The 19,659-nt window shown below is 37.5% G+C and overlaps 1 protein-coding gene and 2 long non-coding RNA genes across 4 annotated transcripts; all 3 read right to left on the bottom strand.

Moving 5' to 3' along the window:
- Positions 1–1,088: 1,088 nt before the first annotated feature.
- Positions 1,089–4,455, bottom strand: LOC124140166. The gene is made up of 2 exons (XR_007222751.1): positions 4,286–4,455; positions 1,089–1,276 (listed from the first exon to the last, which is right to left on the bottom strand). It is a non-coding gene; the product is annotated as an uncharacterized LOC124140166 (long non-coding RNA).
- Positions 4,456–7,801: 3,346 nt separating this feature from the next.
- LOC124140160 lies at positions 7,802–11,738 on the bottom strand. Of its 2 annotated transcripts, XM_046507573.2 has the most exons (3): positions 11,539–11,687; positions 10,804–10,877; positions 9,514–9,732 (listed from the first exon to the last, which is right to left on the bottom strand). In XM_046507573.2, exons 1-3 carry the CDS (start codon positions 11,570–11,572, stop codon positions 9,529–9,531), a joined length of 312 nt encoding a protein of 103 aa, XP_046363529.2. In that variant the 5' UTR covers positions 11,573–11,687; the 3' UTR covers positions 9,514–9,528. The 2 variants fall into 2 exon arrangements, 1 of the variants encoding a protein (XP_046363529.2); XR_007222749.1 differs by lacking the exons at positions 9,514–9,732; positions 10,804–10,877 and adding an exon at positions 7,802–7,989 and having other exon boundaries at positions 11,539–11,738.
- A 2,650-nt stretch (positions 11,739–14,388) lies between these two features.
- On the bottom strand, positions 14,389–17,742 carry LOC124140164. Its single transcript, XR_006861888.1, has 3 exons — positions 17,597–17,742; positions 16,864–16,937; positions 14,389–14,576 (listed from the first exon to the last, which is right to left on the bottom strand). It is a non-coding gene; the product is annotated as an uncharacterized LOC124140164 (long non-coding RNA).
- Between the last annotated feature and the right edge of the window lie 1,917 nt (positions 17,743–19,659).

Genomic DNA, 19,659 nt, shown 5'->3' on the forward strand with positions numbered 1-19,659 from the left:
TAACCAATTTTACGTGCAATCATGTCGACGTCTAATCTCTGTGGTCTGATAAATATGTGATAACATTATTTTGAATATTTGTTTGAGGAAAGCGACACGTATCATGTAAATGAACTCTTCGTTTTCAGCTTTCCGTGTAAATCACCTCCAGTCAAATTGGGCCATTCTTTCTGTACCAACATATTTCTCAAGAACATCCGTGCACAAGAAATAATATTAATTTGTGATACAATAATAACTGATTTCCAGAATCTATGGCATTTAGCCATGGACCCTTAGTACAGTATACATTTTTTTCACGTTGAGTAAGTGGAACATTTTGTTTTGGACAAGACTTGATGAATATAATAGGATTTATCATATAATGGGTGGGTTTCTCGGCAGGAAACTGTGTCCGCTCGGGTCATATGCGGATAGAGATGCAAGTAGGGACTACTTTCACTGTTTATAAACGATTGTGCAAGCCAACTTTATGTCAAAATAAGTTTCTTTGAGAGGCATTTAGAAGTTGGAGTACCAAGTAAGGACAAGATATAATATGGATGAACAACTTCCTTATTACGATTAGGAGCGACGTTTCGGTGTAGGTTCTAACACAATTATCAAGCTTAGTATTTCATAATAAGTTGATATCCTACAACTCGGAATGACAATCCAAATGAAGCAAACTTTTTTTCATATGAAAGCTTATGTACTTTTTCAATTTCGCAACATCTATGATAGCCTGAAACCCACATTGCTACTTGTAGGTATATTTACATGGGTATCTGTGATACTGGACATAGAACGACCTTTCGCGAACTTTGACCGACAAGTAGTCGACATTAGCCATTCAGAAAGCAGCTTTCTAATGTTTCTCATTGAAGCAGAGAGTCTATATAGAGACCTCTTTGTATTGTCTCCGTGCATTGAATTATATTTTCTAGTGGATAAACTACGAAAATAAATGGATGCTGCCACAATTTATAAAGTGTGACAAAATAAATTCCAGAGCTTGGAGACGAGGTTTCGCGGAAATCTATCACAAATATCTACAAGTAGCGAACGTCGAAACTGTCGAAATGCAGAAGGATCACACAACAAGTAGGTAAAGTTTAATAACGAGTTTATTAATTAATCACTGAACTGAAAAATCTTGTACAGTGTCTCGAGATCGCAGGACACGATACTAGCTGTCAACTGTACTGGAAACATCAGTCGCTCGGCATTGTCTGTCACAACGTGGCTCTGGAATCCGGTACTTGTCCCTATCCCTCCCACGATTGATGTATCTGAACTGTTAAATTAATGTAATTGTACAATAAACTTTGAAACTTGAGGACGCCACATCTCCTTGAGCTGTCGAAATGCGATCTAAGTAATTAAAGCATGGGATTAAATCATCATATGGGATCGATTCTAGAACGATCCCTGTAGACAATGGAAGGTAAAAACCCTTGACTGTGACGTCGGAATGACCTTTGACCCCCCGGAAAGAAAAATCTGTAAACTGTATTATGCATGTTATAGGGACAATAAATCACATGCGACTTGTGATAACTGTAACTTGTATACTTGAATCATTACAATCTTGGAATATTTTGGTGAGGTAACTAATCTAAATTGATTAAGCTTTTATCCATTTTTGAACTGATGTCTTCCATCAATAATAGCTGTTCAGATTCTGACAGCAAGATTTTTGTTTACCAACAGCCCTGATACGTGGGAGATCAACGTTCACATTTCAACCTCGGGCTCTGTAAGAGATAACTGCAGCATGGGAAAGAATGAATTATAGTAATTAGGAGTACCGACAATGTAACCATCCGATCCTCATTGTAATGATCTCTTAAATAACGACTGCTTGGCGTGGAGTCTTTGTGCGGGAGCTCGACCTCCTTCGAGGTTTTGTTTGTTTTCATTTTTCTGCACTGACATAGTGAACAAATCTTTAAAAAATCAAGCACCATTTCATCTACCTGATCCCCATTTTGATCAACTCTTAAAATAGCAATAGGTTAGTTGAAGCGACAATTCGGCATGGACCGCATGCGAAGCCATCTCTTGATTTCAGTTTTCATAACAAGGAATGCAGAAAACATGAATGTACACGACACGTTCTTCAAGCAACAGCGTTTATCACATACATTTTAAGCAGAATATTATATAAATTTTAATTCATGTATGAAACAAAATGTATGTTATCAAAAATAGTCCAAAATAGCCCAAATGGTTAGTCCAAAAGGTCCTAAAACTAGTAGTTCACACAACATTAGCACAGCAAACAACTCCAAAGTCTATCTCTCCGTGAAGAAACTCTGGAAAATGTATTTCACACAGGACACAAGGACGGCCGAGCATGACTGGGGCTGCTTGGATTCTTCACCAAGATCTATCTCCACAACTTGAGGGCGGGCTCTGAGGGCAGGGACGGGGAGGGAGGTCTGGGGTTCGGGCTGGGATGAGAGGGGGTTGACGGTGATCGTGAAGACACTGGGGCGCTTACAGAGAGGAAATAGATGTCCTTAAATCATTGAAATCAGTATCAATCCACAGTTAAGCGTGTATGAAAAAAACCCATGAAAAGGTCGACCATTTTGTACCTACTTTATCTGGATATTTAAACAAATAGCAAGTGAGGATATACCGCCTACCGACTAACATAGAGAAATGGAACAAAACCATTTCTGTAATCACAGAAAATCTGTATTTGTACGATTCCGACAGTATCATGAGAGTCAGGGCACGATTTAGGAATTAGATATAGCTTGCACCTGGTGCAAGTTGACATCCCAACCATTTTTCACTAGACTAAACCGATTGCACTCATATTGGAAACTATTACATAATAAAGAAAATATCATCTCAAATCCCAGAATGAAATCAGTGTCATTAATATTTTGATATTTTCAGTTCATTGACAAGATCACTTTGAATGGAATCACTTATACATCCCACATATTTGTTTGCATTCTTGTTCTTATCATAAGACTGACCTGCTAAGGTTCATGACGAAAAGCCAAAAGGACAATGTCATATTACACAAAACACTGGGAATGTGATGTAGTATGATACAAAAAGTGTATTGAGTTCAAAGATGTAAGTGTAGAAAGCTTTTTTAGTAAGTCAGTAACAAATTTGTAAAATTTGTACATGCACTGGGTGCAAGTATAGATAAATAATAGGCTACATTTTTCCATATCAGAGGGCACCTGTGCCTTTATTTTAGTTAAATCGAGCCCTGGTCATGAGCATGTGTTTTTCAATCACTAACAAATAGTGGTGATACAAGTTGTTTGTAAAAAGGTCATGTATAGGGAAACGGAAGTAGTTTTATCATATGTATTACAGAATAAGGGAGTGGTAGAAAAATGCAAGTCAACTTTCTTATGTTGTATGTTAGAAATGAGTTCTGATTATTAAAAGCTTCGTGACTATATAATATGTATAGTTGTCCTGATAATGTTTAACACAGATGACATGTTTCGAACTAATGTAAGTTGCAAAGGTTCTCGAATTTGTTTTTTCTGATACTAATAGGACACATTCAAACAACTTGAACCCAATGATGACCTACAGGATCAGGGACAGGAAGAGTCGTTTGGGAAACGGGGGCCTGGTAGGTCCTAAACCTGTAGAGATCGTCCTGAGCTATAATGGAATAAATAAAATAAAAAACAACATCCATCCTCATTGTATAGACTATAACATAGATGGGTTGTTTTTATAGAAACATAATTCCTGTGTGTGTTTAGGAGCCTCAGCAAATTATTCAAACGTTGCAGGGTTCTGTGCCAGGAAGTTAGGTTGAGGTAAAATGGTCACTGGACATTTTGGGACAAGAGAGACCTATACTTTTCAAGTCCCTCCCCTTGACACCACATATGAAAACCTACACAAATCATGTTTTACTGACTGCATCCCATTACCACGGCAAGAAAAGGGGAAACACAGATCTATTGTTACTTTGATCATATATCATGATACTTGACAATGATTAATATGATTTTACCATAGGAATTGAATTGGTACTATTCATATTGATAACATCCATACACATTCACTTCACAAAAGATCAATTGTAAAATACAAAGTACATAGACATATACCAGGGACCGGCGAAGTACATGATATGTCCCATCTGTAAATGACTATGTCTGTCATTCTCTTTCACTTTTATTGTTACCAAATGTTTAGGACAGGATTCAAGTTGGGAATGCAATCCGTCAAAAGGTATCACTCTCTAAGCTTTGAAATCAAGATGAAAAAACAAAATTAAGTTAACACTGAGACCACTACTAGATACCTTGATGATAAACCAAAGCAACAGTGGCATACATCGTGAAGAACGTGCGATACGTGCGGGATAATGAGCAAAATGCAAACACAGACGTGGAAACAAAGTGCAGCAGCAACAATCAAAATGGCGTCGTTTGTGAATAACGGAAGTAGCAACGGTCTCCATGGAGATCCATCAGCGATCGCCGCGTCTCGTTGCTTTCCGTAGATTGCATGTCCCGGAATAATTGCCACAAATGATATCCTTTTGATCACAACTTGGAATACCTTAAATACATGGTGCACAGTGAGTTTTCATGTGACGATATGATACACGAAAAGTTATTTTCTGTGTCGATACTAGACTGGGGTCCTGTCTACTAAAACTAGTATATCGCGCTAAGCTTGCGTCGCGTACAAACACTGGAACCAGTTTATATCGATACACGACGATACACAAAAGTCTTGCTAAACTTACTACTCGTTTAATGACTCCCACTGTTTTGTGCAGTTACATATGGCAGATGTGTTGAAGTAAGCGTTTAAAGTTAACTCACAAACATAGCGGCTTCGAACATGTGTCTTCTGCAACTTTTACCTTCAGAGCCTGCTCTGAAATATCGAGTTTCCACGCGATTTGACCTAAAAATGGGTATCGCGATATGTATAGTATCGTGAACTAATATGTATCGTGATAGGTATCGTATAGTGACCTTGCTGTATCGTTTGACCCCGATATTGTTGGTACTACTGTATATATTTCTGGCCACAAAACCGAGTGGTGTCCACCTTGCATATCCAAACCACGATTATGACTAATGCCTGACAGCGAGTTGACAACAGATGATGGGTTAACATACATGGGTTCCATACAAAATGTACCTGGAACAAAATACCTTTTTTGTGTATTTCTGTTGTAACACGCGCCGTGTTTTTGCATTCCAACACAATGACCGTGACCTTTTCCTGTCAAGGGCAATAATTCATATAAAGAGTGTAGAGTGGTTTCCCTTTGACTACGAGTACACAAGCTCCTTCCCAGCGCGTGACACCTTCGATGTCGCTGTGAGGAGCTTGACGAGTACAACGTTTGGAATATATAGCGTCTAATGTACTTTGCCGATTGTGTATAACTGGATGTCATGCTGTTTGAAAATCATTTAGTCCATGAATGAATATTCCATTATGAATGATACAAAAACAAAACAAAAAAACGATGGAAGTTTATTGTAAAAAAACAATATAAAAAATACTCAAGATATATAAGGTCGGTTTGCAATCTAAGTAGGTTGATTCCCATAACATTTCTTCCCAAATTATCGATTGCATAAACCACGTCGCAGTGACGGGACATCCTGTACTTTATGTGTGTATGTTTCATATAATGCCATATAATGCACGTATTCCTTGTACTGGTAGCACTTGCCTAATGTGTATGTGAAGTTTTATATAAATATTAAACAGATTATGACTACTGCTCCGGAAAAAAAACCAAACTTCATTTCCGAATGAAATCGACTTAAATTGTTGCCTTGGAAACGTAGAACAAAATCTGAATGGCAAAATACATTTTCATCACATTACTTGTGTATATACTAAGTTTGACGAGTTGCCCTGTTTAAAGAATAAACGCCCATGAAGTGACTCAACACTGACGCAATATTGAAAGAAATATTTGATACAAAACAACGCATGTCATATTTATTAGGATAGATAGAGAGTAAAAGAAATATTAGAGTGTCGCACGTCGCATCTTTTACATAGAAGAAATACGTACATACTCCATACACATAATAGTGATTTTCATATGATAAGGCTTCAGTATATTTAAATAATATGACATATAAATAATATAAAAATATAATATAGATAATAATACTACAAACCTAATTCAGGAATGTTTTTTTCCAAGAAGTGGCGTTAAGCTCACAACAATCGTCTTGACTGGGCGCCGCTATTTTGTTCGAAGCAAATTCAAGTGATATGAGATGTGGACTCTCACTGGTCAATCGAAGGGACATAAGTCGTAATAGCCACTGGTGGCTCTACGTTCGAGCCCAGAAATTCCAGTCTATTTTCGCAAGGCTGTAGTTGACTGAATGGAGTGTAATAATGCTTATAAAGTGAAAAGATTTATAAGAAGCTATTCCAGCAATTAGGAATATTACTTATAGTACAAAAATTGCAAAATGCGCTTAGAAATAAAGAAATATCCATTTTGTTGGCGATACACATCACCACTGAGTTTTGATCACGTGGATAATCCCCGACTTTGTTTGTTTGTTGTTTAACGCCGCACTCAGCAATATTCCAGCTATGTGACGGCGGTCTGTAAAAAATCGAAATTTTTGTGGCAGACAATTTCATTTTTTACAACAGTCTCATTCATACACTTTCACGCATTTTCTGAGTCAGTTTCTTTCTTCGATAAAGAAGGTCGGTGCCTAAGGCCTTGTGCATTACATTACATAATCTCTGCTAACCAATTTTACGTGCAATCATGTCGACGTCTAATCTCTGTGGTCTGATAAATATGTGATAACATTATTTTGAATATTTGTTTGAGGAAAGCGACACGTATCATGTAAATGAACTCTTCGTTTTCAACTTTCCGTGTAAATCACCTCCAGTCAAATTGGGCCATTCTTTCTGCACCAACATATTTCTCAAGAACATCCGTGCACAAGAAATAATATTAATTTGTGATACAATAATAACTGATTTCCAGAATCTATGGCATTTAGCCATGGACCCTTAGTACAGTATACATTTTTTTCACGTTGGACAAGACTTGATGAATATAATAGGATTTATCATATAATGGGTGGGTTTCTCGGCAGGAAACTATGTCCACTCGGGTCATATGCTGATAAAGATGCAAGTAGGGACTACTTTCACTGTTTATAAACGATTATGCAAGCCAACTTTATGTCATAAAAAGTTTCTTTGAGAGGCATTTAGAAGTTGGAGTACCAAGTAAGGACAAGATATAATATGGATGAACAACTTCCTTATTACGATTAGGAGCGACGTTTCGGTGTAGGTTCTAACACAATCATCAAGCTTAGTATTTCATAATAAGTTGATATCCTACAACTCGGAATGACAATCCAAATGAAGCAAACTTTTTTTCATATGAAAGCTTATGTACTTTTTCAATTTCGCAACATCTATGATAGCCTGAAACCCACATTGCTACTTGTAGGTATATTTACATGGGTATCTGTGATAATGGACATAGAACGACCTTTCGCGAACTTTGACCGACAAGTAGTCGACATTAGCCATTCAGAAAGCAGCTTTCTAATGTTTCTCATTGAAGCAGAGAGTCTATATAGAGACCTCTTTGTATTGTATCCGTGCATTGAATCATATTTTCTAGTGGATAAACTACGAAAATAAATGGATGCTGCCACAATTTATAAAGTGTGACAAAATAAATTCCAAAGCTTGGAGACGAGGTTTCGCGGAAATATATCACAAATATCTACAAGTAGCGAACGTCGAAACTGTCGAAATGCAGAAGGATCACACAACAAGTAGGTAAAGTTTAATAACGAGTTTATTAATTAATCACTGAACTGAAAAATCTTGTACAGTGTCTCGAGATCGCGGGACACGATACTAGCTGTCAACTGTACTGGAAACATCAGTCGCTCGGCATTGTCTGTCACAACGTGGCTCTGGAATCCGGTACTTGTCCGTTTCCCTCCCACAATTGATGTATCTGAACTGTTAAAATAATGAAATTGTACAATAAACTTTGAAACTTGAGGACGCCACATCTCCTTGAGCTGTCGAAATGCGATCTAAGTAATTAAAGCATGGGATTAAATCATCATATGGGATCGATTCTAGAACGATCCCTGTAGACAATGGAAGGTAAAAACCCTTGACTGTGACGTCGGAATGACCTTTGACCCCCCGGATAGAAAAATCTGTAAACTGTATTATGTTATAGGGACAATAAATCACATGCGACTTGTGATAACTGTAACTTGTATACTTGAATCATTACAATCTTGGAATATTTTGGTGAGGTAACAAATCTAAATTGATTAAGCTTTTATCCATTTTTGAACTGAGATTTTTGTTTACCAACAGGCCTGATACGTGGGAGTTCAACGTTCACATTTCAACTTCGGGCTCTGTAAGATATAATTGCAGCATGGGAAAGCATGAATTATAGTAATTAGAAGTACTGACAATGTAACCATCCGATTCTCATTGTAATTATCTCTTAAATAACGACTGCTTGGCCGCAGTGACTGCTGCGTCTTTGTGCGGGAGCTCGACCTCCTTCGAGGTTTTGTTTGTTTTTCATTTTTCTGCACTGACATAGTGAACAAATCCTTAACAAATCAAGCACCATTTAATCTACCCGATCCCAATTTTGACCAACTCTTAAAATAGCAATAGGTTAGTTGAAGCGACAATTTGGCATGGTCCGCATGCGAAGCCATCTCTTGATTTCAGTTTTCATAACAAGGAATGCAGAAAACATGAATGTACACGACTTGTAACTTGTATACTTGAATCATTACGATCTTGGAATATTTTGGTGAGGTAACAAAACTAAATTAATTAAGCTTTTATCCATTTTTGAACTGATGTCTTCCATCAATAATAGCTGTTCAGATTCTGACAGCAAGATTTTTGTTTTCCAACAGGCCTGATACGTGGGAGATCAACGTTCACATTTCAACCTCGGGCTCTGTAAGAGATAACTGCAGCATGGGAAAGAATGAATTATAGTAATAAGGAGTACCGACAATGTAACCATCCGATCCTCATTGTAATGATCTCTTAAATAACGACTGCTTGGCCCAAGCGACTGCTTGGCGTGGAGTCTTTGTGCGGGAGCTCGACCTCCTTCGAGGTTTTGTTTGTTTTCATTTTTCTGCACTGACATAGTGAACAAATCCTTAAAAAATCAAGCACCATTTCATCTACCTGATCCCCATTTTGATCAACTCTTAAAATAGCAATAGGTTAGATGAAGCGACAATTTGGCATGGACCGCATGCGAAGCCATCTCTTGATTTCAGTTTTCATAACAAGGAATGCAGAAAACATGAATGTACACGACACGTTCTTCAAGCAACAGCGTTTATCACATACATTTTAAGCAGAATATTATATGTATTTTAATTCATGTATGAAACAAAATGTATGTTATCAAAAATAGTCCAAAATAGTCCAAATGGTTAGTCCAAAAGGTCCTAAAACTAGTAGTTCACACAACATTAGCACAGCAAACAACTCCAAAGTCTATCTCTCTGTGAAGAAACTCTGGAAAATGTATTTCACACAGGACACAAGGACGGCCGAGCATGACTGGGGCTGCTTGGATTCTTCACCAAGATCTATCTCCACAACTTGAGGGCGGGCTCTGAGGGCAGGGACGGGGAGGGAGGTCTGGGGTTCGGGCTGGGATGAGAGGGGGTTGACGGTGATCGTGAAGACACTGGGGCGCTTACAGAGAGGAAATAGATGTCCTTAAATCATTGAAATCAGTATCAATCCACAGTTAAGCGTGTATGAAAAAACCATGAAAAGGTCGACCATTTTGTACCTACTTTATCTGGATATTTAAACAAATAGCAAGTGAGGATATACTGCCTACCGACTAACATAGAGAAATGGAACAAAACCATTTCTGTAATCACAGAAAATCTGTATTTGTATGATTCCGACAGTATGAGAGTCAGGGCACGATTTAGGAATTAGATAAAGCTTGCACCTGGTGCAAGTTGACATCCCAACCATTTTTCACTAGACTAAACCGATTGCACTCATATTGGAAACTATTACATAATAAAGAAAATATCATCTCAAATCCCAGAATGAAATCAGTGTCATTAATATTTTGACATTTTCAGTTCATTGACAAGATCACTTTGAATGGAATCACTTATACATCCCACATATTTGTTTGCATTCTTGTTCTTATCATAAGACTGACCTGCTAAGGTTCATGACGAAAAGCCAAAAGGACAATGTCATATTACACAAAACACTGGGAATGTGATGTAGTATGATACAAAAAGTGTATTGAGTTCAAAGATGTAAGTGTAGAAAGCTTTTTTAGTAAGTCAGTAACAAATTTGTAAAATTTGTACATGCACTGGGTGCAAGTATAGATAAATAATAGGCTACATTTTTCCATATCAGAGGGCACCTGTGCCTTTATTTTAGTTAAATCGAGCCCTGGTCATGAGCATGTGTTTTTCAATCACTAACAAATAGTGGTGATACAAGTTGTTTGTAAAAAGGTCATGTATAGGGAAACGGAAGTAGTTTTATCATATGTATTACAGAATAAGGGAGTGGTAAAAAAATGCAAGTCAACTTTCTTATGTTGTATGTTAGAAATGAGTTCTGATTATTAAAAGCTTCGTGACTATATAATATGTATAGTTGTCCTGATAATGTTTAACACAGATGACATGTTTCGAACTAATGTAAGTTGCAAAGGTTCTCGAATTTGTTTTTTCTGATACTAATAGGACACATTCAAACAACTTGAACCCAATGATGACCTACAGGATCAGGGACAGGAAGAGTCGTTTGGGAGACGGGGGCCTGGTAGTTCCTAAACCTGTAGAGATCGTCCTGGGCTATAATGGAATAAATAAAATAAAAAACAACATCCATCCTCATGGTATAGACTATAATATAGATGGGTTGTTTTTATAGAAACATAATTCCTGTGTGAGTTTAGGAGCCTCAGCAAATTATTCAAACGTTGCAGGGTTCTGTGCCAGGAAGTTAGGTTGAGGTAAAATGGTCACTGGACATTTTGGGACAAGATCGAGAGACCTATACTTTTCAAGTCCCTCCCCTTGACACCACATATGAAAACCTACACAAATCATGTTTTACTGACTGCATCCCATTACCACGGCAAGAAAAGGGGAAACACAGATCTATTGTTACTTTGATCATATATCATGATACTTGACAATGATTAATATGATTTTACCATAGGAATTGAATTGGTACTATTCATATTAATAACATCCATACACATTCACTTCACAAAAGATCAATTGTAAAATACAAAGTACATAGACATATACCAGGGACCGGCGAAGTACATGATATGTCCCATCTGTAAATGAGTATGTCTGTCATTCTCTTTCACTTTTATTGTTACCAAATGTTTAGGACAGGATTCAAGTTGGGAATGCAATCAATGTCAAAAGGTATCACTCTCTAAGCTTTGAAATCAAGATAAAAAAACAAAATTAAGTTAACACTGAGACCACTACTAGATACCTTGATGATAAACCAAAGCAACAGTGGCATACATCGTGAAGAACGTGCGATACGTGCGGGATAATGAGCAAAATGCAAACACAGACGTGGAAACAAAGTGCAGCAGCAACAATCAAAATGGCGTCGTTTGTGAATAACGGAAGTAGCAACGGTCTCCATGGAGATCCATCAGCGATCGCCGCGTCTCGTTGCTTTCCGTAGCTTGCATGTCCCGGAATAACTGCCACAAATGATATCCTATTGATCACAAATTGGAATACCTTAAATACATGGTGCACAGAAAGTTTTCATGTGACGATATGATACACGAAAAGTTATTTTCTGTGTCGATACTAGACTGGGGTCCTGTCTACTAAAACTAGTATATCGCGCTAAGCTTGCGTCGCGTACCAACACTGGAACCAGTTTATATTGATACACGACGATAAACTTACTCCTCGTTTAATGACTCCCACTGTTTTGTGCAGTTACATATGGCAGATGTGTTGAAGTAAGCGTTTAAAGTTAACTCACAAACAGTGCGGCTTCGAACATGTGTCTGCTGCAACTTTTACCTTTAGAGCCTGCTCTGAAATATCGAGTTTCCACGCGATTTTGACCTAAATATGTGTATCGCGATACGTATCGTATCGTGACCTAATATGTATCGTGATACGTATCGTATAGTGACCTGGTGTATCGTTTGACCCCGATATTGTTGGTTCTACTGTATATATATTTCTGGCCACTAACCGAGTGGTGTCCACCTTGCATGTCCAAACCACGATTATGACTAATGCCTGACAGTGAGTTGACAACAGATGATGGGTTAACAATCATTCCATACAAAATGTACCTGGAACAAAATACCTTTTTTGTGTATTTCTGTTGTAACACGCGCCGTGTTTTTGCATTCCAACACAATGACCGTGACCTTTTCCTGTCAAGGGCAATAATTCATATAGAGTGTGTAGAGTGGTTTTCCCTTTGACTTACACAAGCTCCTTCCCAGCGCGTGACACATTCGATGTCGCTGTGAGGAGCTTGACGAGTTCAACGTTTGGAATATAGAGCGTCTAATGGAGCGAGTACTTTGCCGATGGTGTATAACTGGATGTCATGCTGTTTGAAAATCATTTAGTCCATGAATGAATATTCCATTATGAATGATACAAAAAACAAAACAAAAAAACGATGGAAGTTTATTGTAAAAAAATAAAATAAAAATACTCAAGATATATAAGGTCGGTTTGCAATCTAAGTAGGTTGATTCCCATAACATTTCTTCCCAAATTATCGATTGCATAAACCACGTCGCAGTTACGGAACATCCTGTACTTTATGTGTGTATGTTTCATATAATGCCATATAATGCACGTATTGTCCTGGTAGATCGTGTATCTACACTGTTAAGCACTTGCCTAATGTGTATGTGAAGTTTTATATAAATATTAAACAGATGACTACTGCTTCGGAAAGAATCAAAACTTCATTTCCGAACGAAATCGACTTAAATTGTTGCCTTGGAAACGTAGAACAAAATCTGAATAGCAAAATACATTTTCATCACAGTACTTGTGTATTTACTAAGTTTGACGAGTTGCCTTGTTTAAAGAATAAACGCCCATGAACTGACTCAACATTGAAGCAATATTCAAAGAAATATTTGATACAAAACAATGTCATATTTATTAGGAGAGATAGAGAGTAAAAGAAATATTAGAGTGTGTCACGTCGCATCTTTTACAAAGAAATACGTACATACTGTATACACATAATAGTGATTTCCATATGATAAGGCTTCAGTATATTTAAATAATATGACATATAAATAATATAAAAATATAATATAGATAATAATACTACAAACCTAATTCAGGAATGTTTTTCCAAGATGTGGCGTTAAGCTCACAACAATCGTCTTGACTGGGCGCCGCTATTTTGTTCGAAGCAAATTCAAGTGATATGAGATGTGGACTCTCATTGGTCAATCGAAGGGACGGACATAAGTCGTAATAGCCACTGGTGGCTCTACGTTCGAGCCCAGAAATTCCAGTCTATTTTCGCAAGGCTGGAGAGTTTAGTGAATGGAGTGTAATAATGCTTATAAAGTGAAAAGATTTATAAGAAGCTATTCCAGCGATTAGGAATATTACTCATATTACAAAAATTGCAAAATGCGCTTAGAAATAAAGAAATATCCATTTTGTTGGCGATATACATCACCATTGAGTTTTGATCACGTGGTTAATCCCCGACTTTGTTTGTTTGTTGTTTAACGCCGCACTCAGCAATATTTCAGCTTTGTGACGGCGGTCTGTTAAAAATCGAGTTTTTTGTGGCAGACAATTTCTTTTTATACAAGTCTGATTCATACACTTTCACGCATTTTCTGAGTCAGTTTCTTTTCTTCGATAAAGAAGGTCGGTGCCTAAGGCCTTGTGCATTACATTACATAATCTCTGCTAACCAATTTTACGTGCAATCATGTCGACGTCTAATCTCTGTGGTCTGATAAATATGTGATAACACTATTTTGAATATTTGTTTGAGGAAAGAGACACGTATCATGTAAGTGAACTCTTCGTTTTCAACTTTCCGTGTCAAATTGGGCCATTCTTTCTGTACCAACATATTTCTCAAGAACATCCGTGCACAAGAAATAATATTAATTTGTGATACAATAATAACTGATTTCCAGAACCTATGGCATTTAGCCATGGACCCTTAGTACAGTATGCTGCCACAATTTATAAAGTGTGACAAAATAAATTCCAGAGCTTAGAGACGAGGTTTCGCGAAAATATATCACAAATATCTACAAGTAGCGAACGTCGAAACTGTCGAATGCAGAAGGATCACACAAGGAGGTTTAAGTTCAATAACGCATTTATTAATTAATCACTGAACTGAAAAGTTTGTACAAAGTCTCGAGATCGCGGGACACGATACTAGCTGTCAACTGTACTGGAAACATCAGTCGCTCGGCATTGTCTGTCACAACGTGGCTCTGGAACCCGGTACTTGTCCGTATCCCTCCCACGATTGATATATCTGAACTGTTAAAATAATGAAATTGTACAATAAACTTTGAAACTTGAGGACGCCACATCTCCTAGAGCTGTCGAAATGCGATCTGAGTAATCAAAGCATGGGATTAAATCATCATATGGGATCGATTCTAGAACGATCCCTGTAGACATTGGAAGGTAAAAGCCCTTGAATGTGACGTCGGAATGACCTTTGATCCCCCGGATAGAAAAATCTGTAAACTGTATTATGTTATAGGGACAATAAATCACATGCGACTTGTGATAACTGTAACTTGTATACTTGAATCATAACAATCTTGGAATATTTTGGTGAGGTAACAAAACTAAATTAATTAAGCTTTTATCCATTTTTGAACTGATGTCTTCCATCAATAATAACTGTTCAGATTCTGACAGCAAGATTTTTGTTTACCAACAGGCCTGATACGCGGGAGTTCAACGTTCACATTTCAACCTCGGGCTCTGTAAGAGATAATTGCAGCATGGGAAAGAATGAATTATAGTAATTAGGAGTACCGACAATGTAACCATCCGATCCTCATTGTAATTATCTCTTAAATAACGACTGCTTGGCTGCAGTGACTGCTTGGCGTGGAGTCTTTGTGCGGGAGCTCGACCTCCTTCGAGGTTTTGTTTGTTTTCATTTTTCTGCACTGACATAGTGAACAAATCCTTAACAAATCAAGCACCATTTCATCTACCCGATCCCCATTTGGATCAACTCTTAAAATAGCAATAGGTTAGTTGAAGCGACAATTCGGCATGGACCGCATGCGAAGCCATCTCTTGATTTCAGTTTTCATAACAAGGAATGCAGAAAACATGAATGTACACGACACGTTCTTCAAGCAACAGCGTTTATCACATACATTTTAAGCAGAATATTATATAAATTTTAATTCATGTATGAAACAAAATGTATGGTATCAAAAATAGTCAAAAATAGTCCAAATGGTTAGTCCAAAAGGTCCTAAAACTAGTAGTTCACACAACATTAGCACAGCAAACAACTCCAAAGTCTATCTCTCCGTGAAGAAACTCTGGAAAATGTATTTTACACAGGACACAAGGACGGCCGAGCATGACTGGGGCTGCTTGGATTCTTCACCAAGATCTATCTCCACAACTTGAGGGCGGGTTCTGAGGGCAGGGACGGGGAGGGAGGTCTGGGGTTCGGGCTGGGATGAGAGGGGGTTGACGGTGATCGTGAAGACACTGGGGCGCTTACAGAGAGGAAATAGATGTCCTTAAATCATTGAAATCAGTTTCAATCCACAGTTAAGCGTGTATGAAAAAAACATGAAAAGGTCGACAATTTTGTATCTTATCTGGATATTTAAACAAATAGCAAGTGAGGATATACCGCCTACCGACTAACATAGAGAAATGGAACAAAACCATTTCCGTAATCACAGAAAATCTGTATTTGTACGATTCCGACAGTATCATGAGAGTCAGGGCACGATTTAGGAATTAGATAAAGCTTGCACCTGGTGCAAGTTGACATCCCAACCATTTTTCACTAGACTAAACCGATTGCACTCATATTGGAAACTATTACATAATAAAGAAAATATCATCTCAAATCCCAGAATGAAATCAGTGTCATTAATATTTTGACATTTTCAGTTCATTGACAAGATCACTTTGAATGGAATCACTTATACATCCCACATATTTGTTTGCATTCTTGTTCTTATCATAAGACTGACCTGCTAAGGTTCATGACGAAAAGCCAAAAGGACAATGTCAAATTACTCAAAACACTGGGAATGTGATGTAGTATGGTACAAAAAGTGTATTGAGTTCAAAGATGTAAGTGTAGAAAGCTTTTTTAGTAAGTCAGTAACAAATTTGTAAAATTTGTACATGCACTGGGTGCAAGTATAGATAAATAATAGGCTACATTTTTCCATATCAGAGGGCACCTGTGCCTTTATTTTAGTTAAATCGAGCCCTGGTCATGAGCATGTGTTTTTCAATCACTAACAAATAGTGGTGATACAAGTTGTTTGTAAAAAGGTCATGTATAGGGAAACGGAAGTAGTTTTATCATATGTATTACAGAATAAGGGAGTGGTAGAAAAATGCAAGTCAACTTTCTTATGTTGTATGTTAGAAATGAGTTCTGATTATTAAAAGCTTCGTGACTATATAATATGTATAGTTGTCCTGATAATGTTTAACACAGATGACATGTTTCGAACTAATGTAAGTTGCAAAGGTTCTCGAATTTGTTTTTTCTGATACTAATAGGACACATTCAAACAACTTGAACCCAATGATGACCTACAGGATCAGGCACAGGAAGAGTCGTTTGGGAGACGGGGGCCTGGTAGTTCCTAAACCTGTGGAGATCGTCCTGGGCTATAATGGAAGAAATAACATAAAAAACATCATAGCCATCCTCATTGTATAGACTATAACATAGATGGGTTGTTTTTATAGAAACATAATTCCTGTGTGTGTTTAGGAGCCTCAGCAAAGTATTCAAACGTTGCAGGGTTCTGTGCCAGGAAGTTAGGTTGAGGTAAAATGGTCACTGGACATTTTGGGACAAGAGAGACCTATACTTTTCAAGTCCCTCCCCTTGACACCACATATGAAAACCTACACAAATCATGTTTTACTGACTGCATCCCATTACCACGGCAAGAAAAGGGGAAACACAGATCTATTGTTACTTTGATCATATATCATGATACTTGACAATGATTAATATGATTTTACCATAGGAATTGAATTGGTACTATTCATATTAATAACATCCATACACATTCACTTCACAAAAGATCAATTGTAAAATACAAAGTACATAGACATATACCAGGGACCGGCGAAGTACATGAAATGTCCCATCTGTAAATGAGTATGTCTGTCATTCTCTTTCACTTTTATTGTTACCAAATGTTTAGGACAGGATTCAAGTTGGGAATGCAATCAATGTCAAAAGGTATCACTCTCTAAGCTTTGAAATCAAGATAAAAAAACAAAATTAAGTTAACACTGAGACCACTACCAGATACCTTGATGATAAACCAAAGCAACAGTGGCATACATCGTGCAGAACGTGCGATACGTGCGGGATAATGAGCAAAATGCAAACACAGACGTGGAAACAAAGTGCAGTAGCAACAACCAAAATGGCGTCGTTTGTGAATAACGGAAGTAGCAACGGTCTCCATGGAGATCCATCAGCGATCGCCGCGTCTCGTTGCTTTCCGTAGCTTGCATGTCCCGGAATAATTGCCACAAATGATATCCTTTTGATCACAACTTGGAATACCTTAAATATATGGTGCACAGTGAGTTCTCATGCGACGATACGATACACGAAAAGTTATTTTCTGTGTCGATACTAGACTGGGGTCCTGTCTACTAAAACTAGTATATCGCGCTAAGCTTGCGTCGCGTACCAACACTGGAACCAGTTTATATTGATACACGACGATAAACTTACTACTCGTTTAATGACTCCCACTGTTTTGTGCAGTTACATATGGCAGATGTGTTGAAGTAAGCGTTTAAAGTTAACTCACAAACAGTGCGGCTTCGAACATGTGTCTGCTGCAACTTTTACCTTTAGAGCCTGCTCTGAAATATCGAGTTTCCACGCGATTTTGACCTAAATATGTGTATCGCGATACGTATCGTATCGTGACCTAATATGTATCGTGATACGTATCGTATAGTGACCTTGCTGTATCGTTTGACCCCGATATTGTTGGTTCTACTGTATATATATTTCTGGCCACTAACCGAGTGGTGTCCACCTTGCATGTCCAAACCACGATTGTGACTAATGCCAGACAGTGAGTTGACAACAGATGATGGGTTAACAATCATTCCATAAAAATTGTACCTGGAATAAAATACCTTTTTTGTGTATTTCTGTTGTAACACGCGCCGTGTTTTTGCATTCCAACACAATGACCGTGACCTTTTCCTGTCAAGGGCAATAATTCATATAGAGAGTGTAGAGTGGTTTCCCTTTGACTTACACAAGCTCCTTCCCAGCGCGTGACACATTCGATGTCGCTGTGAGGAGCTTGACGAGTACAACGTTTGGAATATAGAGCGTCTAATGGAGTGAGAACTTTGCCGATGGTGTATAACTGGATGTCATGCTGTTTGAAAATCATTTAGTCCATGAATGAATATTCCATTATGAATGATACAAAAACAAAACAAAAAAACGATGGAAGTTTATTGTAAAAAAATAAAATAAAAATACTCAAGATATATAAGGTCGGTTTGCAATCTAAGTAGGTTGATTCCCATAACATTTCTTCCCAAATTATCGATTGCATAAACCACGTCGCAGTTACGGAACATCCTGTACTTTATGTGTGTATGTTTCATACAATGCCATATAATGCACGTATTTCTTGTCCTGGTAGATCATGTATCTACACTGTTAAGCACTTGCCTAATGTGTATGTGAAGTTTTATATAAATATTAAACAGATTATGACTACTGCTCCGGAAAAGAATCCAAACTTCATTTCCGAATGAAATCGACTTAAATTGTTGCCTTGGAAACGTAGAACAAAATCTGAATGGCAAAATACATTTTCATCACATTACTTATACTAAGTTTGACGAGTTGCCTTGTTTAAAGAATATACGCCGATGAACTGACACAACATTGAAGCAATATTGAAAGAAATATTTGATACAAAACAACGCATGTCATATTTATTAGGAGAGATAGAGAGTAAAAGAAATATTAAAGTGTCGCAAGTCTTATCTTTTACATAGAAGAAATACGTACATACTGTATACACATAAAAGTGATTTCCATATGATAACGCTTCAGTTTATTTAAAACAATATGACATATAAATAATATAAAAATATAATATAGATAATATTACCACAAACCTAATTCAGGAATGTTTTTCCAAGAAGTGGCGTTATGTTCACAACAATCGTCTTGACTGGGCGCCGCTATTTTGTTCGAAGCAAATTCAAGTGATATGAGATGTGGACTCTCACTGGTCAATCGAAGGGACATAAGTCGTAATAGCCACTGGTGGCTCTACGATCGAGCCCAGAAATGCCAGCCTATTTTCGCAAGGCTGGAGAG

The sequence above is a fragment of the Haliotis rufescens genome, unplaced genomic scaffold (genome assembly GCF_023055435.1).
Source record: "Haliotis rufescens isolate VD_foot unplaced genomic scaffold, xgHalRufe1.0.p SCAF_23, whole genome shotgun sequence".
Classification (NCBI taxonomy): domain Eukaryota; kingdom Metazoa; phylum Mollusca; class Gastropoda; order Lepetellida; family Haliotidae; genus Haliotis; species Haliotis rufescens.

Bases quoted from the DNA above. Each gene is read 5' to 3' on its own strand.
- LOC124140160 (XM_046507573.2), bottom strand. From the start codon at position 11,572: ATGTATGCCACTGTTGCTTTGGTTTATCATCAAG. The intron at 10,878-11,538 runs GTATCTAGTAGT...ATTCCATTATAG, and splicing joins TGCTTTGGTTTATCATCAAG to CCCAGGACGATCTCTACAGG. The intron at 9,733-10,803 runs GTAGGTCATCAT...CCTCTCTGTAAG, and splicing joins CTCTTCCTGTCCCTGATCCT to CGCCCCAGTGTCTTCACGAT.